This window comes from Zonotrichia leucophrys, chromosome 7, assembly GCF_028769735.1.
Source record: "Zonotrichia leucophrys gambelii isolate GWCS_2022_RI chromosome 7, RI_Zleu_2.0, whole genome shotgun sequence".
Taxonomy (NCBI): Eukaryota; Metazoa; Chordata; class Aves; order Passeriformes; family Passerellidae; genus Zonotrichia; species Zonotrichia leucophrys.
The window spans coordinates 28,876,391-28,900,492 of record NC_088177.1 but is presented as its reverse complement, the minus strand read 5'-3'; the positions used below and the strand labels follow the sequence as shown (position 1 = coordinate 28,900,492).

The 24,102-nt window shown below is 34.8% G+C and overlaps 1 protein-coding gene across 2 annotated transcripts in view; it reads left to right on the top strand.

The window, feature by feature from the left end:
- The window catches only part of PSMD14 (proteasome 26S subunit, non-ATPase 14), a 46,712-nt gene that overhangs the window by 18,602 nt on the left and 4,008 nt on the right, over positions 1 to 24,102 (top strand). For both annotated transcript variants that reach the window (XM_064718555.1, XM_064718556.1), the window contains 6 exons: positions 3,863 to 3,934; positions 4,259 to 4,378; positions 5,510 to 5,580; positions 6,546 to 6,696; positions 18,544 to 18,651; positions 21,757 to 21,831. In XM_064718555.1, the coding sequence (XP_064574625.1) occupies positions 3,863 to 3,934; positions 4,259 to 4,378; positions 5,510 to 5,580; positions 6,546 to 6,696; positions 18,544 to 18,651; positions 21,757 to 21,831 (597 nt within the window). The remainder of the gene's footprint in view (positions 1 to 3,862; positions 3,935 to 4,258; positions 4,379 to 5,509; positions 5,581 to 6,545; positions 6,697 to 18,543; positions 18,652 to 21,756; positions 21,832 to 24,102) is intronic.

The following is a 24,102-nucleotide window of genomic DNA, read 5'->3' as shown; positions in this document are numbered from 1 at the left end:
ACTCATAGGTGGCTCCCACATACTGTGTAGCTAACACGCAGAAGCTGGGGCTGGCACTCCAGGGCTGTGTTACATTATCAGCCATTTGTGGAAATGGAGGTGATCAGAGATGGAAGAAATTGGTTCCCGTTTCCAAACATCTCTGTTTTCAAATCATCTAAAGTCAAGTAAACTACTTGGAAGACCCAAGTTCCATTTGGCTTTATCTGTTAAATCTTTGAAGGTTTTATGATAAGAATTTGATGAACTTTGGTTCCATTTCTGTAGAAATACTAATGTACTAATGCATTCTATCTTTGATAGAAAAATAATGTGAGACTTGACCTATGGATCATGTCCTCCTCAGGATTCCTGAATTTCAGTACTCTTTTGAGTAGTAATTGATTGAGACATTTGTAATTGATACTAAAAACAAAAGAAGGAATATTAACATGAAAATGAATACACATAATTGGTACGGTGCAATGAGGACTTAAGTTTTCCCATAATCTAGCTGGTAATTAAAATCTATAAGAAGAACAGAGCAGATGGAAAGGAGATAGTGAGGTCACACAAAGAAGCATCAATGACCAAGGAAATACTTGGTATGTGCTGTGTATTTATAAGATGACTGAGAGTTAACAAACCTGCCTTGTGTACTACCATTAGCTAATTTTTACAAGTTCAGGTAAATTGGTTGAACTACACAGTACGAGTGGAAACTCGTGTTTGATATTTTTACTATGTCTTGTATGTGCTTAATATGAAGCAGTGAAGTATGCTGTTGATTCCTCCTAATCCTTAATGTAGTAACTTCTATATCTGTTTAAACACATTTAGCATGTAAAATCCTTCACAGTGAATACTATGGCTTTTAAAAAAACAGCGAAAGTTAAGCAAGTTGGCTTGCACCAATGAAGAATTCCTTTATGAATTAGCAGAGTTTCCTATGCTGAAAATAAATTGTTGACTGTGGGTGCTGGCAATGGGAATTCAATGTAAGTTTTGAAATAAAACCCCTATTTTATCTCATAGAATGCCTAAAGATTTGATGAAGTATCATATTAGGTATGCCCTCTTCTGCACCATCATCACAGTAAAAGAGCATTTGGATGCTCCAAGGAATATAGAAATCGTAAGGAAATATAAGGAACACCCTGCTTTAGTTCCTACCTTCACTTAAACTAAAGGTGATTCATCTGCCTTGTTACAGAAACAAAGTATGCTAATATTTGTTTTCTCCCTGTAAGTGGTGAATCTACTGACTGATCTCTAACATGACAAAAGTTTTGAATAATAAGCTTTTATAAGTTGAGGGCATAGGCAACTATATAGACTGATCTCTAACATGAGATCAAAAGTTTTCAAAAGTTTTGAATAATAAGCTTTTATAAGTTGAGGGCACAGGCAGCTATATAGAGGACAGAGCTTTGATTAATGCTTCAGCTGCAGGACAGGTGTCAGTGTGATTTTAACAAACACTGGAAATTTCATAGAGGAGGGCTCATCCAAGAGCCACAGTCTGTGGAGTAAGCTTCAGTTCAAGCCTCTTGATTTTTGAGAATCTAGTCTCAGTCAAACAGCAAGATTAGCCTTCCAGAAATCATGGAACTGTTTGTGCTAATCTGGGGGAGATTTTTACTATTCTATTCTTTATTTTAAAAATTACTGCATGGTGTAACGGGATGGTTGCTTACAGTGAAATGTTAAACAAAATCTGGAACAAATGTAGAATGCATTTCTACACAGCATGGGTATTAGGGCTCTTCTAAAGAACAAGCTTACTAGTTATTTTTATCTTCCTTTCAGACCTCTGGTCTACAACTGGTGGAAAATTGGGAGAGCATTATGTATGAAAAAAGGGTTTGGTTAACAAGCTAGTAAGTTACTCAGGGTTACTTAGGCTTTTTTCTTTGCATTGAGTAAGTGGAAACATGAGTCTTTGTGCTTTCCAAATTCTAAGCGAACACTTCTAAGTGAATAGACTTAAAGTAGAAGAGATAGAGTTTAGAAAGTAAACTGACATGTTTATGGAGAAAAAAACATGGGAACAGCATTGCAAAATGTTTGGGCATTTGAAGCTTTGCCAGTCAATTTAATTGCAGAAAATTCGGGATAAGTGATGCAGGTGCTCTGTCCATCTGGTTCTGGGCAATGTTCTAAAGAGCTGCTTTTAGTGTGTTTCAGTGTGGATGCTAGAGGAGCACATCTCAACTGGAGCATCTCACTTTTGGGCTGGGGCTAGGCCAGGGAAATACTTGATAAAGGGGTGAGGTTGATGAAAAATGGACCTTTGGTGAGAATACTATGGAAGGTGAAAAGCAGAGAAACCTGCTGGAAGCTTGCTGATGACAAGACTAGAGTGACAGAAGAATTAGGAGTGAGTAGTAAGAAGTGAGGAAAGGCAAATACTGAGAGATGATGGTCAGCGGTATCAAAGTTGGAAATAGAGGTTTGAAGCTTTTAGGAAGTGGGTATGGTTGACAGATCCATGCATATATGTGTTTCAAAATACAAGATTGGATTCACAATACAAAGAGTGGATATAGAACTCATAGATTAATTGACTTTAAGGGGGAAAACCCCCACAACTGAATTTTCTTACTGTCTTTAAGGCTTTATTCTGAAGACTGATGTTTTCCTGTGTGTGTGAAAATCAGAGTATGCAGAAAGGATAATTCCTGTACAAATGTAATGTGTTGATTACTTAAGTATCCAGTTTTATCTTCAGGAAGTAATGGATTGTGTTGATCGCTGTGTCTTGTTTGATGTCATGAGGATGCATGTTGTGTTGAATTTTTTCACTTGAAGTGAAAAATTAAGAATTTATTCAAAAGTTTTTTTCCCCCAGTTTTTCTTATAACTGTGGACTCAAATTTCTAAATCTTTAAAGGGTTCAGTAAAGGCACCATTTTTCCTCTTTTAACTTGATAATGGAGTATCTTTTTTTTTTTTCCATAGTTGCTTTGTTGCCCCTCTAAGTTTGCATCACCTCATGCAGAAGTAAGCTATGTCTTTTCAGTGGAAATTTGGTAATAAAGTAATGAATGTGCTGTTAATTGGCTGCAATGAGGGATGCTCATGTGGAATTCTGTATATAACAGCAATATTTCTCTTGTTCCTCAAGAAAGGGACATTTAAACTGCTGCCTCCTGTGTTTTTCAATTTCAACAGTACACAGAACCTGTTTCAACCAATCATTCACACCTGGGACAGTTGTGCTAATTTTTGAATAACTACTCATAAGGCAAAGAGCAAAGTATTTTGTTCACAGCTTTTCCACCTAGGGATCAGAGGTCCGTTTTTTCTCTCACTGTACCAGTGTATCTGCAAAGTACTCCCATAGCCTTTATCTGCAAGTCCTCTTTAGCTGAAAGCTGATGAAGCAAAGGGAAATTGCTGTTTGTGTTGGTGCCAGTTAATCATGCTAGCCCAGCAGCATTTACATTCACACCACTGTAAGAAACACATAGTTAATTGGAGAACTGGCCATATTTTACAGCTGACGAAGGTTAGCATTGCAGCAAGGCAGACTAATGGAAACTTATCTGACTCTTAGTCTGAATGGCTTGTAACAGGTTTGTATCCAGTGTAACACTTGCCTGCTTTATATTTGACTGGCTGTGTTGTTTGGGGTGGGGGTGACAGGATGATGGCTGGGTGACCTATTACAAAATAGTGTTAGTGACAGAAAGTGCTGTAAACACGGGTTTGGGGATTGGGTGTGCAATTTTTTGTTTTGTTTGTAGCAACTACATCTAACTCATTAAGTCAATTGCATATGCATTTTTCTACAAATTTTGCAATATGCAAAACAAAAGAAAATATTTAGAAACTGCAGAATAACGATGATGATGAAAATAATTGTTTATTGTTTTTACAGGGGCCACCAACAGATGCTCCTGCGGTCGATACAGCGGAACAGGTTTATATCTCTTCCCTTGCACTGCTGAAAGTAAGTGTTCTGTGTACATACATGTCTGGATATAATGCTGGAGTTAGAGCACCTGGCAGCAGTCCAGAGTTAATGGACTTGTGTTGCCTAAGTGCTGGGCAGACTTATTTTAAAAATAAATTAATACTGATTGGAACCCTCAGAAACTTACTTTAATTAGTTCTCTTTTGTTAGGTTTGTTTTTACTATTTTATGGTTTGTTACAGTTTCCAAAAGTGCTACAAGTTGCAAATTAGCTAGAGATCAACAAAGGCTGAAAAAACTACCTCAAATCAGACTTGAACCTTCGTTTAAACATATGGTGTCATTTGATCTTAATTCCAGATGTTGAAGCATGGTCGTGCTGGTGTCCCTATGGAAGTTATGGGTCTGATGCTTGGGGAATTTGTTGATGATTATACTGTGAGAGTGATTGATGTTTTTGCAATGCCACAGTCTGGAACGGTGAGTTTTTCGCATCTAGACCTTGATAATTTTATTTGCTTATTTGTTTTTTTCCTTAAGGTAAACATATTTTTTAAATGTTTTTGTGCTTTACCTCATTGAAGCAATCTGAAGGTATAAGCTGTGAGTTATAATACAAACAAGTCTAATGGTTAAAGGATTTCAGTAAAAAGAAATGTAGCCAAAACTTCTTTTTGAGCAAAGGCTAGTACTTAAGTGTGAATAGCAATATATGCAGATATTGTGTCCTTTTTATGTATAAATATATGTATTACATGACTTATAAGACTTGTATTACAATGTATTACGTGACTTATAAGACTTATAATTTGGTAACTTTCAAAACTCATGTAGTATGAGCCAGCAGAAATATTCAAAATGTAAGAGGTTACATTGTGATGGTTCTGTATACTTCAAACTTGCTCTCTTTGCCAGATCTTAGTTGCATGTCTCTTAAATGATAGTTCTGTGATATGAAAAAAAAAGTGTTTAAATTTTGAGTAAGAATATCCATTTTATGAACAGATTAAAGAGATGAAGAGTCAAGGGGCATAATTGGAATTTATGGTGCTTTATTTCGTGTAACTGGAATGAAATGTGCTTGAAACAGGCATGGGATAATTCCTTTGTTACTCAGAGCTGCACTCCATGAAATTTTTAAATTCTTTTGTCCTGAGTTTACTCATGTGCATAATATAAAAATCTACAAAAAGTCAATATGTGATATTTATCTTGAATAAAACGTGTAGAGCTGAACTTGGGACAAACCACAGGCCACGGTTTGCAGACCAAACAGAGGAGAAAAGAGTGATTTCCTACACCTATTTAATCATGTTTACTTATAGTGAAGATTACTTCAATAGCAATTCAAAACATTCTTTCAGCATTTAAAAATTCACATTGAAATACATTTCTAAAAATTATATTTTGCGTTTAAGGGTGTTCTGTCATGTAGTACTAAAGTATTCAGGTTGTCTTTTTAAACAGATGCTTATGAATATTTTTGTTTGTGTGAAGTTACATGTTAAAAGATAATACTGCTTCATGTACAGCTACTATGATTTTTGTCTGTCTTTTAATAATAATGCTTCACGTACAGCTACTATGATTTTTGTCTGTTTTTTAAATCAGGGTGTCAGTGTGGAGGCAGTTGATCCTGTATTTCAAGCAAAAATGTTGGATATGCTGAAACAGACGGGAAGGTAAGGCACTGTAAAGAGGGCTGACAGTCACAAGTACTCCCTGCACGGTTTTTGAAGAAACGGCTGGCTTTCTGCAAAACTTGTGATCTAAGGGCTATTAATAATGTTTAAAAATAAGTAATTGCCCCAAAAATTAGGTGAGTAGCATAGCATGTAATACAGTCCCCCTCATGCATTTCAATTGTCAGGAGATTGTCACTCCTGTTAAATCTACAGCTTTGATTATCACCCAGAAAGATTAGAATGCTGCTCAGTTTAGCATTGGCGATTACTACACAGCACCTGCTTAAAAGATTGATTTTTTGATGTAACCCTTGAAATAAAATTTTTTAAATTTTTGAAGTTATAGCTTACTCATGAACAATTTTAATGAAATGGAAAATAATTTTGCAAAAGATCCTAGTATTTAAGCAAATTTTTATTTCACTCCTACCTCTCAACAGTTGTCGTCTGCTTGCTCAAATTCTTTTACTGTGGGAAAAACTTCAAAATTAATGTTAGCAAAAGGCTCAGCAGCTGAACAGAACAGTGCAAATTGCTTTTTGACTGAGTTCCTAGTTCTACTGCTGGTTTAATTGATATTTAATCCTTTCCCACCGTTGGTTCCCGTTGTCCATGTCTGAAATGGACTTTCTGCCGTGAAAATTCAACCTTCGATGCCAAGGAGTTAAAGAGTAGATATTTACTCAAGTGCTGAAAGGGTAAAAACTGGTTCAGGGAAGGTGTGGTAACAGGGTGAAAAACTGAAAGCATGATCTACCACTGCTAATGTGTATCATTAATGATAGCCCTCTTTTGTCTCATTTATTCATGTCCATGTTTTCACCATACTATGGTGAGTAATTTAAATATTACTAATGGTGTTTTTTTCACAGCTCATCATAATTTATGCCCTGATATGTTCCTGTTTCTTCTTGTGATAAGTGTTTATGTTTTTAAAAATCTCAATGTCCTCTTTGTTTCAGACCTGAGATGGTAGTTGGTTGGTATCATAGTCATCCTGGCTTTGGCTGTTGGTTGTCTGGTGTAGATATCAATACTCAGCAGAGCTTTGAAGCCTTATCAGAAAGAGCTGTTGCTGTGGTGGTGGATCCCATTCAGAGTGTAAAAGGAAAGGTATAGTAGGCTTGCTTTTTATTTTTAAGGTACTTCAGTAAGATTAATACAGAAGCACTGTAAATATATGTAAGTACTTGATTTTTGGAGGCCCATAGCAAAAAAAAAAAAAATTAAAACAAAAATTTAATTGTAAATAAAAAGATCACTTCCAGTTTGTTCTGCAGCTTAGATAAGTCGTCCTTAAACAGGCTGGAAGTCTTTGATATTGTCAGTACACATAAACAATCACAATCCTCTCTTAATATTTTGCTATTCAGGTGTCACTCAACAGGTTTACAACTAATAATCCAAATATACATTGTTTTATATATTAAATTTTAGCTACAAATTCTGAGATCAATTACTAACAGATTGGAATAAGTTCAGCCCCTTAACATGGGTACTAAGAATGCATTGATTTACAGGCATTGCATATGATGATTTTTATTAAAACTTCTATTCCAAATGTTTTGGGCAATAAAACTTTACAGAGGAGTTGATATCAAGCATTTGAATTTTTGAGAAGCGTGCAGATAAATGATTAAGTACGTTAAATTATTATGAAAAGAGATTTTAACTTGCAAAGCATATTGGGTTATAGTTGTCCTTTGTTGAAATCTCTTTTGTTCTTGTTTAGTTCTCTTTTTATTTCTTTCTAGCCCCATATGCCATTTTCCTATTTCCTGCCTCATGACAGCAGGGAGCAGCTCTATTATCACCTTCACAGAGCTGTCTGCAAATGTGAGAGGCAATTCGATTTTGCTCAACCACAGGGAGAGTGGATTAGAAAAACTACAGAACGTACAGAAATTGGCTAGGTGGTTTACTGCTTTAAAATACTGCTGAGGTGTTTTGTTTGAGCATGCACTCCCATTGTACTGTAGAATAATTATTGAAATGCGTCATGGTATATATGGATGATATTCATGTAAATTTATAAATATTTCAAAAGTGTTCATCTTCTATAAAACTGTACTATCGTGTTTCCTGTGAGGCAGATCTTATTAAAGATACCAAACACTATGAGTTCACTTAATTTCGTAGCAGAATGTTCTGAAGCTACAGTTGCTGTTTTGGTTGTTTTGTTTATTTTTTTTTTTAATTCTGAATTTATAGCAAATACGTTTATGTAACAGGCAATTGAAAAATTGTTAACTTCTGGTTGTTTGGAAGATATTAGACATCTGTAGAAATTTTGTTCCTTTATAAATTGCTTGAAGAGTAGAAGAAAATACAGGTAGTCTGGGGGGCGGGGGGGTAAGATGCAGTAGAACACTTAATTATTCCTAACTTATTTTTCCTAGAACTTTTATTTTCCCACTCCAATAGAAATGTTGAAATAGGATTCTTTTTGTTTTGTCAAAAAATAATGTCAAGACTATTACTAGTAATTAATTTAGACCTCACTAGCTGTTAAATCCATTGAGAAGAAAAGCCTCCTAATAAGTCACACTGCACACTTGCTCACTAAGTGCTTCTTTTTATAATAATTTTATTGCCACTGTTGTTTGACATAGTTGTCTAGATTTGAGATCTTTGAGATCTTCAATAAAGTAATCTTTGGCATATTTATTTTGAATGTGAATAAATTTTTGTCCATCTAAGCATTTCTCAGTTACAGCTGCTCTTATGGCATTGCTGCCAGTACTTGAGATTACTGGAAGTCTTGTAATGTTTGTTTTTCATACACATTTTTAGCTGCTACAGTCAGATTAAATTACGTTCTCAGGTTTCATGTTAAAAAAAATTTACATCTGTCATGTTTCTGGCAAGTGCATCCTTTAAAGCTTAGAAATAAAAAGAATCTCCTAAATTATGAATACCACTTGTAATTAACTTCTTGATTTGGAAGATGTGGAATGTGTTCGAGTTTTATGATCCTGGTTGGCAAGATCACTTACACCGAAAAGTGTTTGGATTGTCAATGAACTGAGAGAAGAGCAGATATGTTATTGTTCAAGGGGGGTTTCTCAGGTGAGGTTCCAGTGCTTCCTGTGCCTGGGTAACTTATCATGGCACCCAGAGCCTCTTTGTGTGCTACAGAGCCCGAGCTCAGCCTGTTTCAGCAAAGTATCTGCATTTGTCAGCATGAAGAGCCACTTGCAGAGGTAATTTTGCTGGTGTAGTAACCATTATACTGGTGAGCTTTAGCTACGTGAGTCTGAGATCATTACTCATTATACCTTGTACTAGCAGCACTGTCTGGCAAAAAAATATAGTGAACATGTGGCATAGAAGATTTTAATATGGCATGTTTTGTCTGAGATTAGATGTATTTAAAAGCAAAGCCCAAAATAGCACATTAGCTAATTTTAAAGCTGCCTCAGGGCAGGTCCATGCCCATATAAATTGCCATAGTTTATGGTCAGTGAAGCAGTCATGGCTGTGCTAGTGAAGAATAACTGGGGCAGAGGTTATTTTCATGTGTCAGGAAGTTGCAGTGAATTCTGATGAGGAATCTCAGGTTCACCCTGACTAGCTAAAACATTAAAAAGCAGTTTGCCCTGTTACTGTAGAAAATGCAAACTTGTTAACTTCTTTGTTAACTGCCTTGTCTCCATACACATTTTGTACGTAGCACAGGGATGTATGATTGCAGTTTAAAAATAAATATACCTGTAATTCTCATCAGTTAAAAAAAACAAACCAGTCATTTTATGTCTTAAAGCCAATGAGCAAAAATAAAAAGTAATATAAAATCCTTATATAAAAATAAACCCCCTCATATAGATCTGTGGATTAAATGCCAACTGCTTTAATGACCATTTTAGGTCTGGGATATTTTTGCATAAATATAGCAGGACACATGAAGGACAAGTAATTCCAAATTGCTTACATACATATTCTAGCATACAAATTAGGTTTTTTCCATGTCTGTGTACCCTATTTTGCAATATTTTGGCTAATAGTGCTCTAATTGTCTGTAAAATAAACTCGCAACAGTACAGTGAGTTTTAACTGAAGGTCAGTGGTCTCAGAACCCAGAAAGGAAAAGCATTGTTTTGACTTTTTTTTTTTAGCTTGATTTCTTTGAATGAAGTCAAAGTAAGCATGCTGAAATATGGCCAGTGGGGCAACCTGGCTAGCTGTTGTTTCATTTTATACTTATTAATAAACTTTTCTTTTATCCCCTACAGTTTTCCAATCTGTGCAATGGAAGCTGTAATACATATTTAGAAGTAATACATATTTCACAGAAGCAGTAATTTCATTAAAGATCTGGAATAAAGCTAAATATTGACATTTCATATTTATTTCCAACATACACTTTGAAATGTCTGTACAGAGAACCATAAACCTTTGCCAAATGTTAAAAATAAATGTGGTTTTTTGGACCTTAACTTAGCAGCTGTTCATCACCTCTTAAGGAAAATATAACTATACTAAACCCAGTGTAACATAGTAGCTTTAACTCCAAAAGCATTAACTTACTGCATTGCACTCACTGTATTGTTAAATTAATATTTAAAAAAAAAAAAAAGGGTGGTGTTTTCTTTTTTGACCTGTTTAAAACTTTGGATCTTTATTATAGCAAAGCCACCATTTAAAATGTGTTGTTCTTCTGAGAGAGTTAACTGTTTTCCCTTGATTAATAATTGCTTCATAAGATCAATAAAATATCCAAAATTGTCAGAAGTCCATTTTGTACATCTGAGAAACTTGTTGGCACTTGTGGTGTGTAGCAGGGTTGGTAGAAAAATCTCCTACTCATACAGCAAACTTTCATTTCTGTTAAGCCATATTTTTTTTCCAGCAAGGCACTATATGTAATATTTGTAGGAAGATCTGTTGTTTTATGGCAAAATTCTTTTTTTAATTGTTTGCTGAGGAAAATAGTTGTCTTTCCAATAACTTTTTTATAAATTCTGTTTCGGTTACCTCGGACAGATAGAAACAAAAATGCTGTGCATCTTAATCTTGTGCTTAAAACCAGATCCTGCCACATTCATAAGAGGATTTTGCTGTGGTACTTTATCCTTATCTTAAATTCATTCAGATGGTAAAAGAAAATAAATATGTACATTTGGGTAGCCTGGTAAATCAAAGTAATTCTAGTTGATCTCTACAGATCATTTAACCCAACTTTGTGGTGAGCACAGTTTCAACGTTGAGTTCAGACCAGCTCTCTTAGTGTTTTGTCCACTTGGGTCTTGAGGTTCAACAGCCTCATGCCAATTCCTGTTCCAATATTTTATTTTTCTTGCAGTTGGTTTTTTCCCTTTGTATGCATATGGTCAGCAGCTGCTCTTTTCAGTTTATTACTACTGGCTCCTGCCACATTCATCATTGAAGAACCTTGTCCTGTGGTCCAAGCAACCTCTTCAAGAAGTGGAAGGTTTTTTACTTCGAAGAGACAGAATGTGGGCTGTACTCTGAAACCATTTTGTGCAGGCAGTTTCTTTTTATTGGTAGTTGAAAATTGCTTTCTTTTGTTCAGCTTACGAGATCTTTAGAATTTTATTCAAAAAGGAGTAAAAAATGTGCTAAACTTTATAATTTGTTATTTTACTAATTTTTGAAGTAGCAAAAAAAGTTACTGTGCTGGAGGGAGAGAAAGATACATGCTTGTTTTATCCTCCTTATACAAATGAAAACCCTGAGGAGAGCTGGAGGACTTATTTCAGCAATCTCTCCCCTTTTTTGTCCATTGGTACTTGTAAATCTAAGTGACAACCTGTGCATAATTAGTGATGTATAGGAGCATTACAGGTCTGTTAATACCTGGTTTCAGGTTTATTTCTCTTCAGAGTAATAGATGGTCATTCTGCTGCATGCTGACCATAAAAATGGTGATTTCCAAGTAGTTTTGATCTCTTGCTACTTTTATGTTCCAGTTTAGATTAAATTGCCTGTGTATTCAGTGTTTCAGATTGGTGACTTCTGTTTTTGTGCTGCAAATCTTCCCAGTTTATCAAGACAAATGTGTGTGTGAATGGTTTCATAATTTGGTAATTACTTGTTAGTCTAAAATACTGAAACCAGTAGCAGACAGCAATTTAACAATTAATTTCCTGAATATTGGAATTACCATCTAGCTACAAGATTTTCTTCAGCTGAGCATGTTTTACACCAGTTTTTTGAAATATTGCATGGCTTTAAAACTCCACTTTTTTATCAAAGTGCTGTTCTTTTTCCTTTGAACCTGTCTTTTTCCTTTCTTTGTTTGAATTAACCGCAGGATTTAAAGAGGCTTTGTTTTTTAAGAAGGCAGAAAAAGAGCAATCCTTGAAACAAGATGTGTGGAGACACTAGTGTAATGCCTGAAATTTAAAATATCTCATTAAGAATAAAGTTTGTGAGAAGTGTAAGCATATTGGAGCCACCTAACAAGACTTTATTTTAATATAACTAACTCCTCCTCCCCACGTCATGCACTTGTCTTGATCTTTAGTTTGACTTAGTCTTCCCTAGACACAAATGAATTCAGCAGTCTTCAGCATACAATTAAAAATAAGTAACACAGTTGAATTAGTAATTAAAAGCAACTAAACAAAACAGTGAATTGACTGTATTGTCACTACTTTGGGGACATGTCTATTAATTGGGAACCATTATGCAGATAGCATGTAGAGGAAAATGTGTTTTAAAACATGATACCTACAATTTTGTCAGAATCTTTTATACCTGGAACAACTTCCATTGTTAGAACCGGATTTGCTAATACTTTCCTATTGTAAATGGAAGAATTTTAAAATGGATAACCTAACTTTGCAGTATGTAATTTTGATTGATGTATCAAGAGTACCTTTCTGGACATTATGCACAGTGTGTAGTACATTTAGGTACTCTCACAGTAATGTGCTATTTCTTCCCATTGACTGGACAGAAACATTGTGGTTTGCTCTAGCCAAGAGCTGAGTTTCCATAGGAGCCTGATTTGGAGAGTAAAAAGTTGTATGTTTGTGCTGGGTTTGATCACTGTTGATTCAGTAAAGATTGATGTTCCTTTGCTTGGAGAATCATATTTGTGGGAGATGAATTGTGTCTGCATCACAGTGTGGGCCACTTGGTGTTTTCAGTTCAGGCTGTGTAAACCTAGGCATAAACTACATAGTGTTATTACTGCCAGTGCACCACTGTTTTCTTACATTTTCTAGAGTGGTGATGCATATCCAGATTCACATATTTTGCATATTTTATCTCCTGTTTTTCTAATGGAGTGCTGAGATTGTTAGTATCAATCCTAGTGTTCCAAAATTTGTTCTGTAATGTCCTTTGGACTTCTGATTTAATTAAGTCATGTATGTTTACCTATTAAACCATTTACATAGGTTACTTGAGTTCATGCCCTTCCCTAAAACAGAAAGTTCTAAGACTTAATTGAAAAGTATTAAATGTTTAATTTGCTTTTGCCGTGGTGGATGTAGAATAGTCCATTTATCTTCATTAAAGCATATAGCTTTAAAACTTGTGGCTCAGCTACATGGGAGTTATGGATGCGTGCCCTCACTTGTCAAGATAAATGTATTATGCTGTAGTTCTCTTCCCCTTCCAGTATGGATATTGAAGTTGTACTGCAGATTTGGCCACAAGTAAATAATTCTCCAAGGATAGAGAAGGAAAATGCACATACTCCTAGGAATATGTTTTCCAGAGCTAAAATTGACATTTTATAAATAATTTCCATGTTGCAAACTTCAAACTCACAATCACAGCAATTCAGTGATATGCATTTGGCATGAGTCAGTTTCAGTTCTTAGTGCTTTTCATTGGAAATGGCATAAAAAGTACGATTTCTTTGAATTTTTTATGTTGTGGGCTTGCAGGGGACAGAAGATGTTCTTCACTTGTAGTTGTCTAACAGTGCATGGCAGCATAAATAACGAAATGGTCATAAACCTGAGCTGCACTTCTCTGGTCACGTGTTCCATTTCATTTTTAAAGACTCTAGAAACAAACTAAGCAGTTGATAACAGGTCAGTTGCAGGTGATAAAAGAGATTTTAGATGGGACATTACTTCTTTTTCCACACCTGGCAGAACCACACTATATCCTTTGCAGTTGTCTTTAAGCACTGGTATGTTTGTTCATAAACATATGGCATAAACAATACAGCGCTATTTGAATTCCAAGGATACAATGCATTTTTAAAGATAGTCACCATATGCCATAGATTCTTCACTGGAAAAATATTGATGTTAAATTTTTTTTTTAATTTAAACAATAAAGGCTGACTTATGCCTAACTGAAGTTTACCACTAAAATATAGTGGGACTTGAAAAACAAAGCTATTTCATTCAGTATTGTTTGGTTATTTAATATTGGAGGGATTTAAGAATCAAGTGTGTAAAGTACTCCTCAATTAATCCTTTTTTTTAAATGCCCCACAAAGTTATGACAACTGTTTTAGAGTAACTGATAATATTCAAGTATTATCAGTATCTGATAGTAAGAAACTAAAGAGTGACAGCATTCACACTTTCAGGAGAAGCTAAAATAATCTGGCTACTAAATACCCTAAATTTTCGTCAAGCCATTATTTTTAATAACTGTGGAGACTATAAGAGGCCAGATTTTTGTCTAGGTAACAATTGAGGTGTCCAGTGCTCATCTTATGTTGTGAGTAAATTTTAATCATACTATTTATAGCTGTCCTGAAATTTACACAGGACATAATTGTATATTTTCTTCTTAAAAATAGATTCTATGGACTCTAGTGTGGGCTGTTGACCCCAGGCAAATGCTAAAAAAAATGCTGTATAGTTATTGTTTTTTAGATTATTATGCATTTTGAAGCTAAGACAGATGTACAAAAAGATGCAGTTTTTATTTTGTATTGGCAGCTTCCAAATATTTAGTATCTATTTCCAAGAACTGCAATTAGTAAAGCATCCATGGTACTGAAATCCACACATCCCACAAGCTAATTATATTTGCAAGGTCAGATTGAATACATATTTTCAGAAAAATAAAGGGTTATATAAATGTGTCTTCTACTTGGCTGTTATATCACAGTTTGTTGATCTGGAGTATAATGTGTACAATTCACAAATTTGTCTGATAACAGAAAGTGGTGTGTGATTGTGTTTATTTTACTAACCAGTATATTCACAGCAATCACTTCCAAATATCTCTCCAGTAAAGATGTGTTAATTACAAAACAGACAAGGTCTTCTATTATATTAAAGCTACTAACAAGAAGACAGCAGGAATCACACATGTAAATAGCATCATCAACCCCTATTTTAGTCCTCTGTTTTGATCTGTGAGTTGCGCATAGACCAAAGGTGCTATTAAAGACTCAGTATATGAAATAGGCAGCATTATATGAACAAAATTTATTCAACAAGAAAACAGACCTTTAACATGAATTTAACAAGCCTGAGAAATTATAAACTCTCATATGCTGCAGATTCATGCAGTGATAATAAACAAAAAAGGAAAGTAAGAGGTTTCCTTAAGCTAGCCAAACTGCTAATGGTTTTGTTATAAGCTGTCTGCTGTTGAAATGACCTCTGAAAAGTCTGGAGACACTTACACAAGGAAAAATTAAATGGTCAGAGTGGTGAAAGAGTTGCACTATGGAAGTGCATTTAAAAAAAATTACCTTCAAATTTCTGGAAAGCATCCCAATAACATAGACTTCTGGTTAACTTTTTAATGTCTTTTTAGGAAAGGAATTTAGCATGAAGCTTGGAAACAAATTTTTACTAGAAGAATACATGCTGTACTATATTACATAGGTAATTTAAGTACAATGAAAGCTTAAATTTTTTGGTTGGGAAATACTGACATTTTGCAACAAAAATCTAAGCAACAGAGTGGTAGTTTGTGCTGGGTTTAATTAATCCTTAGAAGTTCTTTGTTCAAAATACTGTGTCTAAAGTTTCCATCATAGAATAGGGGGTGACCATGTTTCTGTCATCAGTCTGCATCATTCTGTACTTCGAAATACACAAACCTAGAGGGGAGACTTCAACTTGTACACACCTCCAAGTGCTCACTGGGGCTTTTTTCTTGGATCTTACTGTGGCATAATTAACACCTACTTCACCCATTGCTCATTAGTACACTGGACATTAATGAGTCTATTTATTTTTATGTAATCCTCTAAAGGCAGGACTGATTTATGCTCACTATGAAAAAAGCAACTACATTTCATAGAAATGAATATGTAGAATTTATTGTGGTATTTATGTTTTTATTGTGTATTAGGTCTAAATTTAGCCTCCAGGTTGCTGAGCATGTTAGTTTCTTTAAGATGGTTGCTATAGTGATAGCAGCAAATTCCTTTAATCTTAGTGTAGTTAAAGTATTTAGTTACTATTGGTCATCAGAGTGCAACTAAGATGAAAAATAGCATTTGCACATCTACTTTTTGTACCCCTCTGAGATTGTAGGAATTGTAATTTTGTCCCTTTTAAAAGCATAATATTTGGTACTTGTGATTTCAGATTTTCATACTGCTTTCTGTTAGATTTATATTTGTTCTACTTAGGAAATACTTGCATGTCATTCCTTCAGGAAGAGAAATAGAGAGTGCAGTGTATTCCCATGCTGCTTGTACCCAAAACATAATGAGAGTTAGTTCAGAATTAGTCAAAATTAAGATGTTTGAGCAATATTCAGTATCACTCAGAACTAATTCAGGAACTTACACATATATTTTAATGTGAAATTTAACTAATCTGAAAACTCTAACCAAAATGTTGAATTTTCTTGCAAAAAAAGTTTAATAATATTTTTATTTTACATGGCTCAAGTGGCAAAACAAGTCTATGCTGGACAATGCCGTTCTTTCTGGATAAGCTCAACATTGTCTAGTAAAGTTCTCAGTTAAATTCAGGTCTAGAAGCGGGGCTGTTAGTAAGCTATAAAGCAACTCCTTGTCATTCTGGTATACTTCCAAGTTCATGTCTCTTGCTCCTCAGGGTAAATTTTTGCTTGCTTAGGTTTTTTTCCATTATCTAGCTAGTCTCTGGAGAACTGCTGGTGTGCTTTTTTGGTTGTTTTTTTTTTACCTTGCTTTGCTTGACTTTTTAATTTATACTGTTTGTTATGGTTGGGCATTTCCAGATGTTGATATATTAGAGCATCTGGTTAAAATGGAATATGAAGATACATACAAAAGCTTGTCACAAGTGTTCTAAGATAGAGAAAAATTGTAAAAAATGAAAAAAAAACAATTACTTCTTATGTTATGAGAAGTAATGTATAGATATATAATGACTGTTTTAAATATTTTTGAGAATTATTCTAAATGTAATTCCTTTTTCTGTAGCATTGGCATCAGATAGCATACTTCTGCTGCATTCTAAATCTGAATTGTGGTTTTTTTGTTGTCAAGAAAAAAAATCACTGGTAACTCACTTTAATTGGGTCACAACTGAACATTGTTAATAAAGAAGATCTTTTTTGGAAGGATTTCTGCAATCAGTTTGAAGACATGGCATATGCAGGTGGATCTGGCCAGCAGCTGAGAGACCAAGCAATAGCCCTTAGTGGCACTCAGTCAACACCACTGTCTCACTTGGGTCTCAAAAGTAAATCTCAACTGGTGATAAGTTTGTGGGTTTTTTCTGTTTACACCTGAATTTGTTTTTTGTTATAAATACTTGCCAGTTAATTTCATTTCCACATGAAGGACCTCAATGTTTTTTCTTCTGATCATAAAAGCTACACATTATTTAGTTATTAATATTTGTGTAAATGAAAAGGAAAATGCTGGAACAAGGTGGGAGAATGTGTCACTTTCTCTGCAGATTTCTGTGACAGTGGTTGATTTCTTGTTTGTTCAGCATAAACAAGGTCCAAGTCTAATTCCTCAAAATATCAAACCAGCCATTTAAATGCTTCTGTTGTCCAACTCATAGCACAGAGGAGAAAAGAATAAAAATTATTATAGAAAAGCTGTTAAAAGGAGATTTAAGTTAATAACTCTCTAAAAATATGCAGACAAGATGCCTGCAAAGTCTGCCTGGCACTGTTTTAGTGGATGTGCAAGGCTGTACCTGCACTGGTCCAGTTAAAAGACTGGAACCTAAACAAGAATTATTCTTGCAGTTACAAACCTGTGCTGGTCAGCACACAGCAAGAGTGGGTTTGAGTGTATTGTTGGTAGGTTCTTAGGTCTGTCTCAGCTCCTATAGGTTTTGGACAGGAGTGGGGGTTTTATTGCATGGGACCATGAATTTCTCTTTGCAAAAATTTTTATAGACAAATTTAGCACAGGGCAGAGTAAGAATCAGTGATGGGTTTACATTATTTGCAATCAAATAGCACTGAATACTGCCTACCGTGTACCTTTAAATCATAAATGACCTTGGTTTTCTTTTACTCTATTTTTTACTCCTGAGCATGACACTGACAAGGACTTTTTAATCCATCAGACAGTTTATAGACCCTTTCGTAGTCACAAGAAGCAAAAAGCATCTGACTAGAAGGGAATACATGGGGCAAGTTCCTTGCTGGCTATAATTTTGTTGTCATTTCAAGTATTGTGGTAGTATAATTGATGTGACAGGACTGGGCTTTAGACTTGGTCCCTTAGCTTGTGCTCACTTTCAGTTTTAGTCTCTCTCTGTCATTCATTTTGATTGGATAAGATTTAGGTGACAAACATATGCATAGTTTTGAGGCTTAGAGTAAGTGCACATAAAATTCAATATTATATGGTGATATAATGTATATAAAACTTACAGTTCCATGGAAAAGGTAATAATTGGTGTCACCTTACAATACAAGGCAGTGTAGTGTGCTGATCACATAGCCAGCAGGAGGTTCTTTTTTATTAATATTATAATTAAATGATTTTCTGGATAAAGGCCAAAAACAGATGAGAGTTGATTGTGCCTTGTCCACTGTTGCTTGGCTCTATTGCTTGCATTTTCTAAAAAGAATTGACTTGACATCTTGTTTTTACAGGTTGTTATTGATGCCTTCAGATTGATCAATGCTAATATGATGGTCTTGGGACATGAACCACGACAAACAACTTCAAATCTGGGTCACCTAAACAAGCCATCTATCCAGGTAAACCCAGTGCTGCTAGTCCTGTAAATTGCAAGATTTATTTATCAATTTTTGGGAAAGGTACTTAAAACAGTACGTTACAAATTATTTATTGTTCACTCTGTTGCATTTTTCCACATGCATTTATAATTGATGTGATTCATCAGTGGACATGTGTATGTGAGGGGTTTAAAATTGAGCCCTAAATTACCTACCCAAGTGTCAATGCATGTATTTAATGTGTACAGCAAAGATTGAAGTATAAATTTATGGAAATGCAAACTTTTTAAAGTGACAATAGATGACATAACATGTAATGCAAGACAAGTGCTGTTTTCAGTCCTGCTGAAAAACTGCTGCTTATCAACATCTCATCTTTCTTCAAGTTAAGTTACTCAAAATAAATTATGGAAAAAGTTTTCTCTCTTTTTACTGTAAGTTTCTAGAGGTTCTTACTTATTATGTAATCTAGATTAAACCTTGTGTCTTAAATAATTAATCCCTGGTTTTTATGTAATGCAGTAATTTGCTGAAAAAATGGTGGAGGAGGATATTCAATGGATAAAATGGATGCTTGATTGGTTTCTGCTGTAATGTTTCTTTTGAATATTCATTTGTGAAACTTAAATATTCAAAGTTTGATTTCTGAAGTTGACTTTCACTAAAAAGACAAAAGTTTTGGTCATCACTAAAGTAAACTTTATTTTGAGAAATACCTTCTATCCTGAAATAAGTATCCTCTGGAGTGATTAATTCTTTTATCTTTGTCCTTCTTCTGCCTCACTGTTTTTTCCTTTAAAAACTCTTCCCCCATACTGTGGATTCTAAAGGCATGTGTCCTCGAAACCATGAAGCCCAGTTCCTGCTTTTGTTTCCATTACTTGAACAATAAAAGTAATATCTTGCTAGGTAAACATCCAAGAAAAAGACCATCCACTAGTCAGAGCAGAACTGAAATATTGGCTGAATTTGGGCTCTGAGAGAGCCGTTCTTTGAGAGGTCCTAGACCACCATACGCTTATCTGGTGAAAGATAAGTTGGTTTGGGTTTTTTTTACTACTACTACATTGAAACTCTTTGCTGTTAATAAAAATGCTGGCAAAAAGGCATTTTAAAATTAAAGATTATGTGCTTCAGGCTGTGTTTTACTTTTGATTTTTGAATTGGTCAAAACTGCAGACAATAATGAGTATGAAATAAGCAGCTAATACTCTTGATTGGATGTAGGCAAGCCCATGCTTGCATGTTTCAGGGCTTTTCTAACTGGGCTTTTCTAGACCATGTGTAATGCTTTCCCTTGGAAACCCCTGCAGTATTGTTCAGCTTCATTATTTTAAGATCACTGTCACTACAGCGTGGCATATTTTGGCCATGGGATTTTGGGTTTCTGTTATTAAAATGGATAGTTTTTGTTTGTGTTGATTTTTTGCAAGCTGGCAATGAGCTGTTGCAAATGTCACTGTTATGATAAAAATCATAATTTTAAATGGTGCTCTGTTCCTAAAGCTGCAGGAGCTCTTGCAGTGTTGTTTCACTTTTATTTTAAGCCTTGAATAAAATTCTGACCCAGTTGAGGACAGAAGCAAACTAAATAATGATTTCAGCTAGGCTAGAAGCAGGAATTACTTAGAAGACCTTACTTAAAATCTCAGGAAGAAGAACAATAGAGTAGTACATGCCTTGGCTTCACTCCCTTTTTCTGCGTTTTTTTCTTGAGTTCCCTTATCAACAGCCTTTTTTACAGTTGTTTACCTTTTACATTTGCCCACTCTTTTAAAGGGTAGTTTCTGGAAGGGGGGAGGAAAGGGAGAGGATAGTGGGAGAAGGCAGACCTGTTTGTCAAACTTTAGGAACTTGAGGAAACTTCCTAAATATCTACACATGAGTTTATGCACAAACACCAAAACCTCATATGCAGTCGTTTTGAGTGGGATAAGAAAATGGAAATTACTTACAGTTAAAACTATAAATTCTGTTATTGATAATAAAATCTGTATTTTACAAGCTTAATTAAAATAAGTTGCACAAGTAATGGTTTTATGTAAGTGCTAATTCTCGTAACTTTTCAAGTAGTTTTTTATCCTTGTATATGTGTTTGCAATAGAAATCTATTTAAAATGTATGTATGAAAACATTTTCAGCTTTCATAGAGATAATTTTGTAATGCTGAAATATTAAGTTGCACAGGATGCAAATACACATTCATTTTGTGTAGCTGTAAATATATATTAAATTTAAATAGATGGAATGCTTGAAACAGAAAATTTGTCACTAATTCAGCATATTTATGTATGATTTATTCTATCTTGTTCATAAATGTAAACTTCATATGTGAAATTCTATTTGAAAGTAGACTCTATTAGTTGTGATGAAGATTGATCATAGAATTTTACCTCCCCAAATATTAATACAATTCACCCTTAAGTCATAAATGTAAAAGGAGATATCTAATGCAAGTGAGCAAAACAGAAAATACATGCATACAGCTACCATTAAAACTAATCTCAGTTGATCAGATTGTATTTGCAGAGGGCATACTTGTAGTGAAAAAGGTGGGAGTTTTTTCCTTCATTTACAGTTAAAAAATAAAATTAGTGTCAAAATCCAAGGTTAATTTGATACACATTGTCTAACTGAGGTTTTTGCTTGCTTCAGTTAATCCATCTTCATGTTGTACCCTGGAGAATGAACTTGGGGATGTTGACAGTGGTTATAAATAAATAGATAACAAATAGTCTTTTGTTTGTAACAGAGTATTTTAATAGGAGTGATAACCAAATTTATTGAGAGAGGAAGGATTTGAGAGAAATATGTTTGTGCATATGTATCGGTCAAATGTTTGAAGGCAGTTACCATTTTTTCTTATTATAGTTGCTACTGTGTGAAAAAAAAATCTGTGGTTTAGAAATAGAAAACATAACTGTCAGTTAATGAACACAAAAAGAGAAATAGAACCAGGTATATTTACTTCATATCTCCTTGTAATTTCTGCATTTTTTTCTTGGTGTTTTTCCCCTTTTTTGGGATCTTTAAGGGTGTTTATATTGAAATGAGCTTTCTCCTTCTGATATTTCTTCATTTCAGCAGTGGGTGATTTTAATTCAGTTTCTCCCCTAAATTTTGCAGGCACTAATCCATGGACTAAACAGACATTACTATTCCATCACCATCAACTACAGGAAGAATGAACTAGAACAGAAGGTAATTGTTTCAGCTTTAATTCAGAGTACCACAAGCATTATATAAAATGTTGTGCCAATATTCTGATTTCAATGGCTGTTACTTTCAGTAATTGTTTAAACTCTCCTGGAATAGGTGGCTTCTCTTCCAGAAAGCCCTTGAATGAACAGTCATTGTGATTAAACTTTCCAAAACTACATTCTATGGTTTTGACTACATTTTGGTCCACCTCATTGAAAGCTATCATTCTGTTCTCTGTACCTAAGTTTGTACAAAGTTTCAAGTTTTCAGTGATGAAGCTGAAAGACATACTAGCTGCCTTCAGTTTTCACAGGCTGGAATTCCTGAAACTAGGAGAATTTTTAACTGTGTTTTCCAAAATGGAGTGTATAACCAAGGGATGTTGGGGTTTTCCTTGCTGTGATCACTTTGACAGAAGGTACTTCCAGTTGGTATGATTGCAACTCCCCAAGACGTCACTGAATATCAGGAAGTAGTGATGTCCTGCATTTACAAGAAGAAATACTTTGGAGTTACTGACAACAATCGTTTTTTGCTGCTTTTGCATCAAATGTCTTCAGGTTACATGCAAAATGTAGCTTGAGAGTCTCAACCAGGAAAACAAAAAGGAAGAAAAAAAGCTTATGTGTCATCTACAGAAGTTAATTCTTGAAAGGCCAGATTCTATCCTCTGTATATGTTCTCTGATACGTCTGTGCATTTTCATGGCCTTGTTGGGGTTATAAATTGATCTCAAAGCTTATGATGAAATGATCAGAATAGTTTTTTACAGAATTCAGACTTTCTGAGTTACAAGTAATAAGAAAAAAAACCAGTTTCAAATAGTGGAGGAATATGTGTGCAAATTAAGGAGTTGGAAAGAATGTGTGAAATGCACAACCATTTTTAGTGCAGTATCAGACTTCCAAGACCTCACTGTTGCTGAAATGAGTAACTGATTGAACATAACCAGCTCTCTCAGGAAATGTCCATGAGGCTTCCAGGGGGTTATTGTTTCCAGTCAAATGCGACAATTGGCCAAATCCAGTCTTGTCTGAAGTTCCAAGTGTGTATTTTCATCAATGGCTTCATAAAAGTGAGTTATTACCTTTGCAAGTAGGAGAATAATCTTGAGCAAGTTAGAAAGACTTTAATCTGTGAGGTAACAACTCTCTCTCACATCTTTCATGAGGCAGCTTCATACATATCTCAAACCCCCCTCATGATGGTGGTGATCTGTTATCTCCATCTGTAGTAACAAAAGTACATGCTTCATGTATTAGATTAGGAGCTCATCACACCAAACCTTAATTTTAAAATCAAGATAGCCTAGCTAAACTGTCCATATGCAGTTTGCCTACGACTCCTTCTGTCAGCAGCTAAGATCTTGCTAACACAAATTATGACACAAACTTTCTTCTTAGTTCACATGTTCCAAAGCCAGGTTGCTTTGGAAGCTCTACAGAGGATGAAACAGGTACTTTTGTTCAGGTGATAGCAATTACAGGGATTACCACTTCTCAGAAATGTCTAGTAAATGTTCACAAATTGAAGGCAAGCTGAAACTGTTTGCTCAAGGGGTTCTCCCTATAGACATCAAGTGTGCAGGAGATCCACAAAATACACTTCCTTTATTCATGAAAATAAAGAAATTGCTATTGTAGCTGTTCCTTTGCTCTTTCAAGATGACATGAAAGTGTCAAGTAAAACCTTACAAATATATGTATTAGTGCCTGCCTTTATCACCATCAAATCTCTGCACATTTTATCCTATGGTTTTTATGCTTGCTTATTCTTTATGAGGCAAAGACACACAAGTCATGCTTTGGTCACTTTCAAAATCTGTTTTACTGTCAGTTGCTTGCATACAGATCAGATAATCAGTGAAGCCTGTGTAACTACTTTATGAATTTAATCCAAGCATTAAAATATTTTCAACTTCGTTGGAGGCCAAAAGCTTCGGCTATTCAACTATATGGCGGCTAAAGTATTCACTTTTATCTTAGCTCTGCTACAAGGCAATTGTGCACTCTTAACCTGCAGCAAAAGTAACAAATCACAGAAAACAAATCTATGTGTTCCTGTCAAAGTAAATGTGACCCATGTTTTCATGTCTCATTTTCATATTTAGGATTCAAGAAGTTCGATCTTTTAAAAGTATGCAAATCTATCTTCTACTCTGGTAGAGCACTCTAGTAGTTTATCATTGTATTTCCTTTATTTAAACACTGATATTTTAAGATCTATTTTTTTTAATATTCTTCTTACTATAAATCAGTTGGCTGTCAAAGA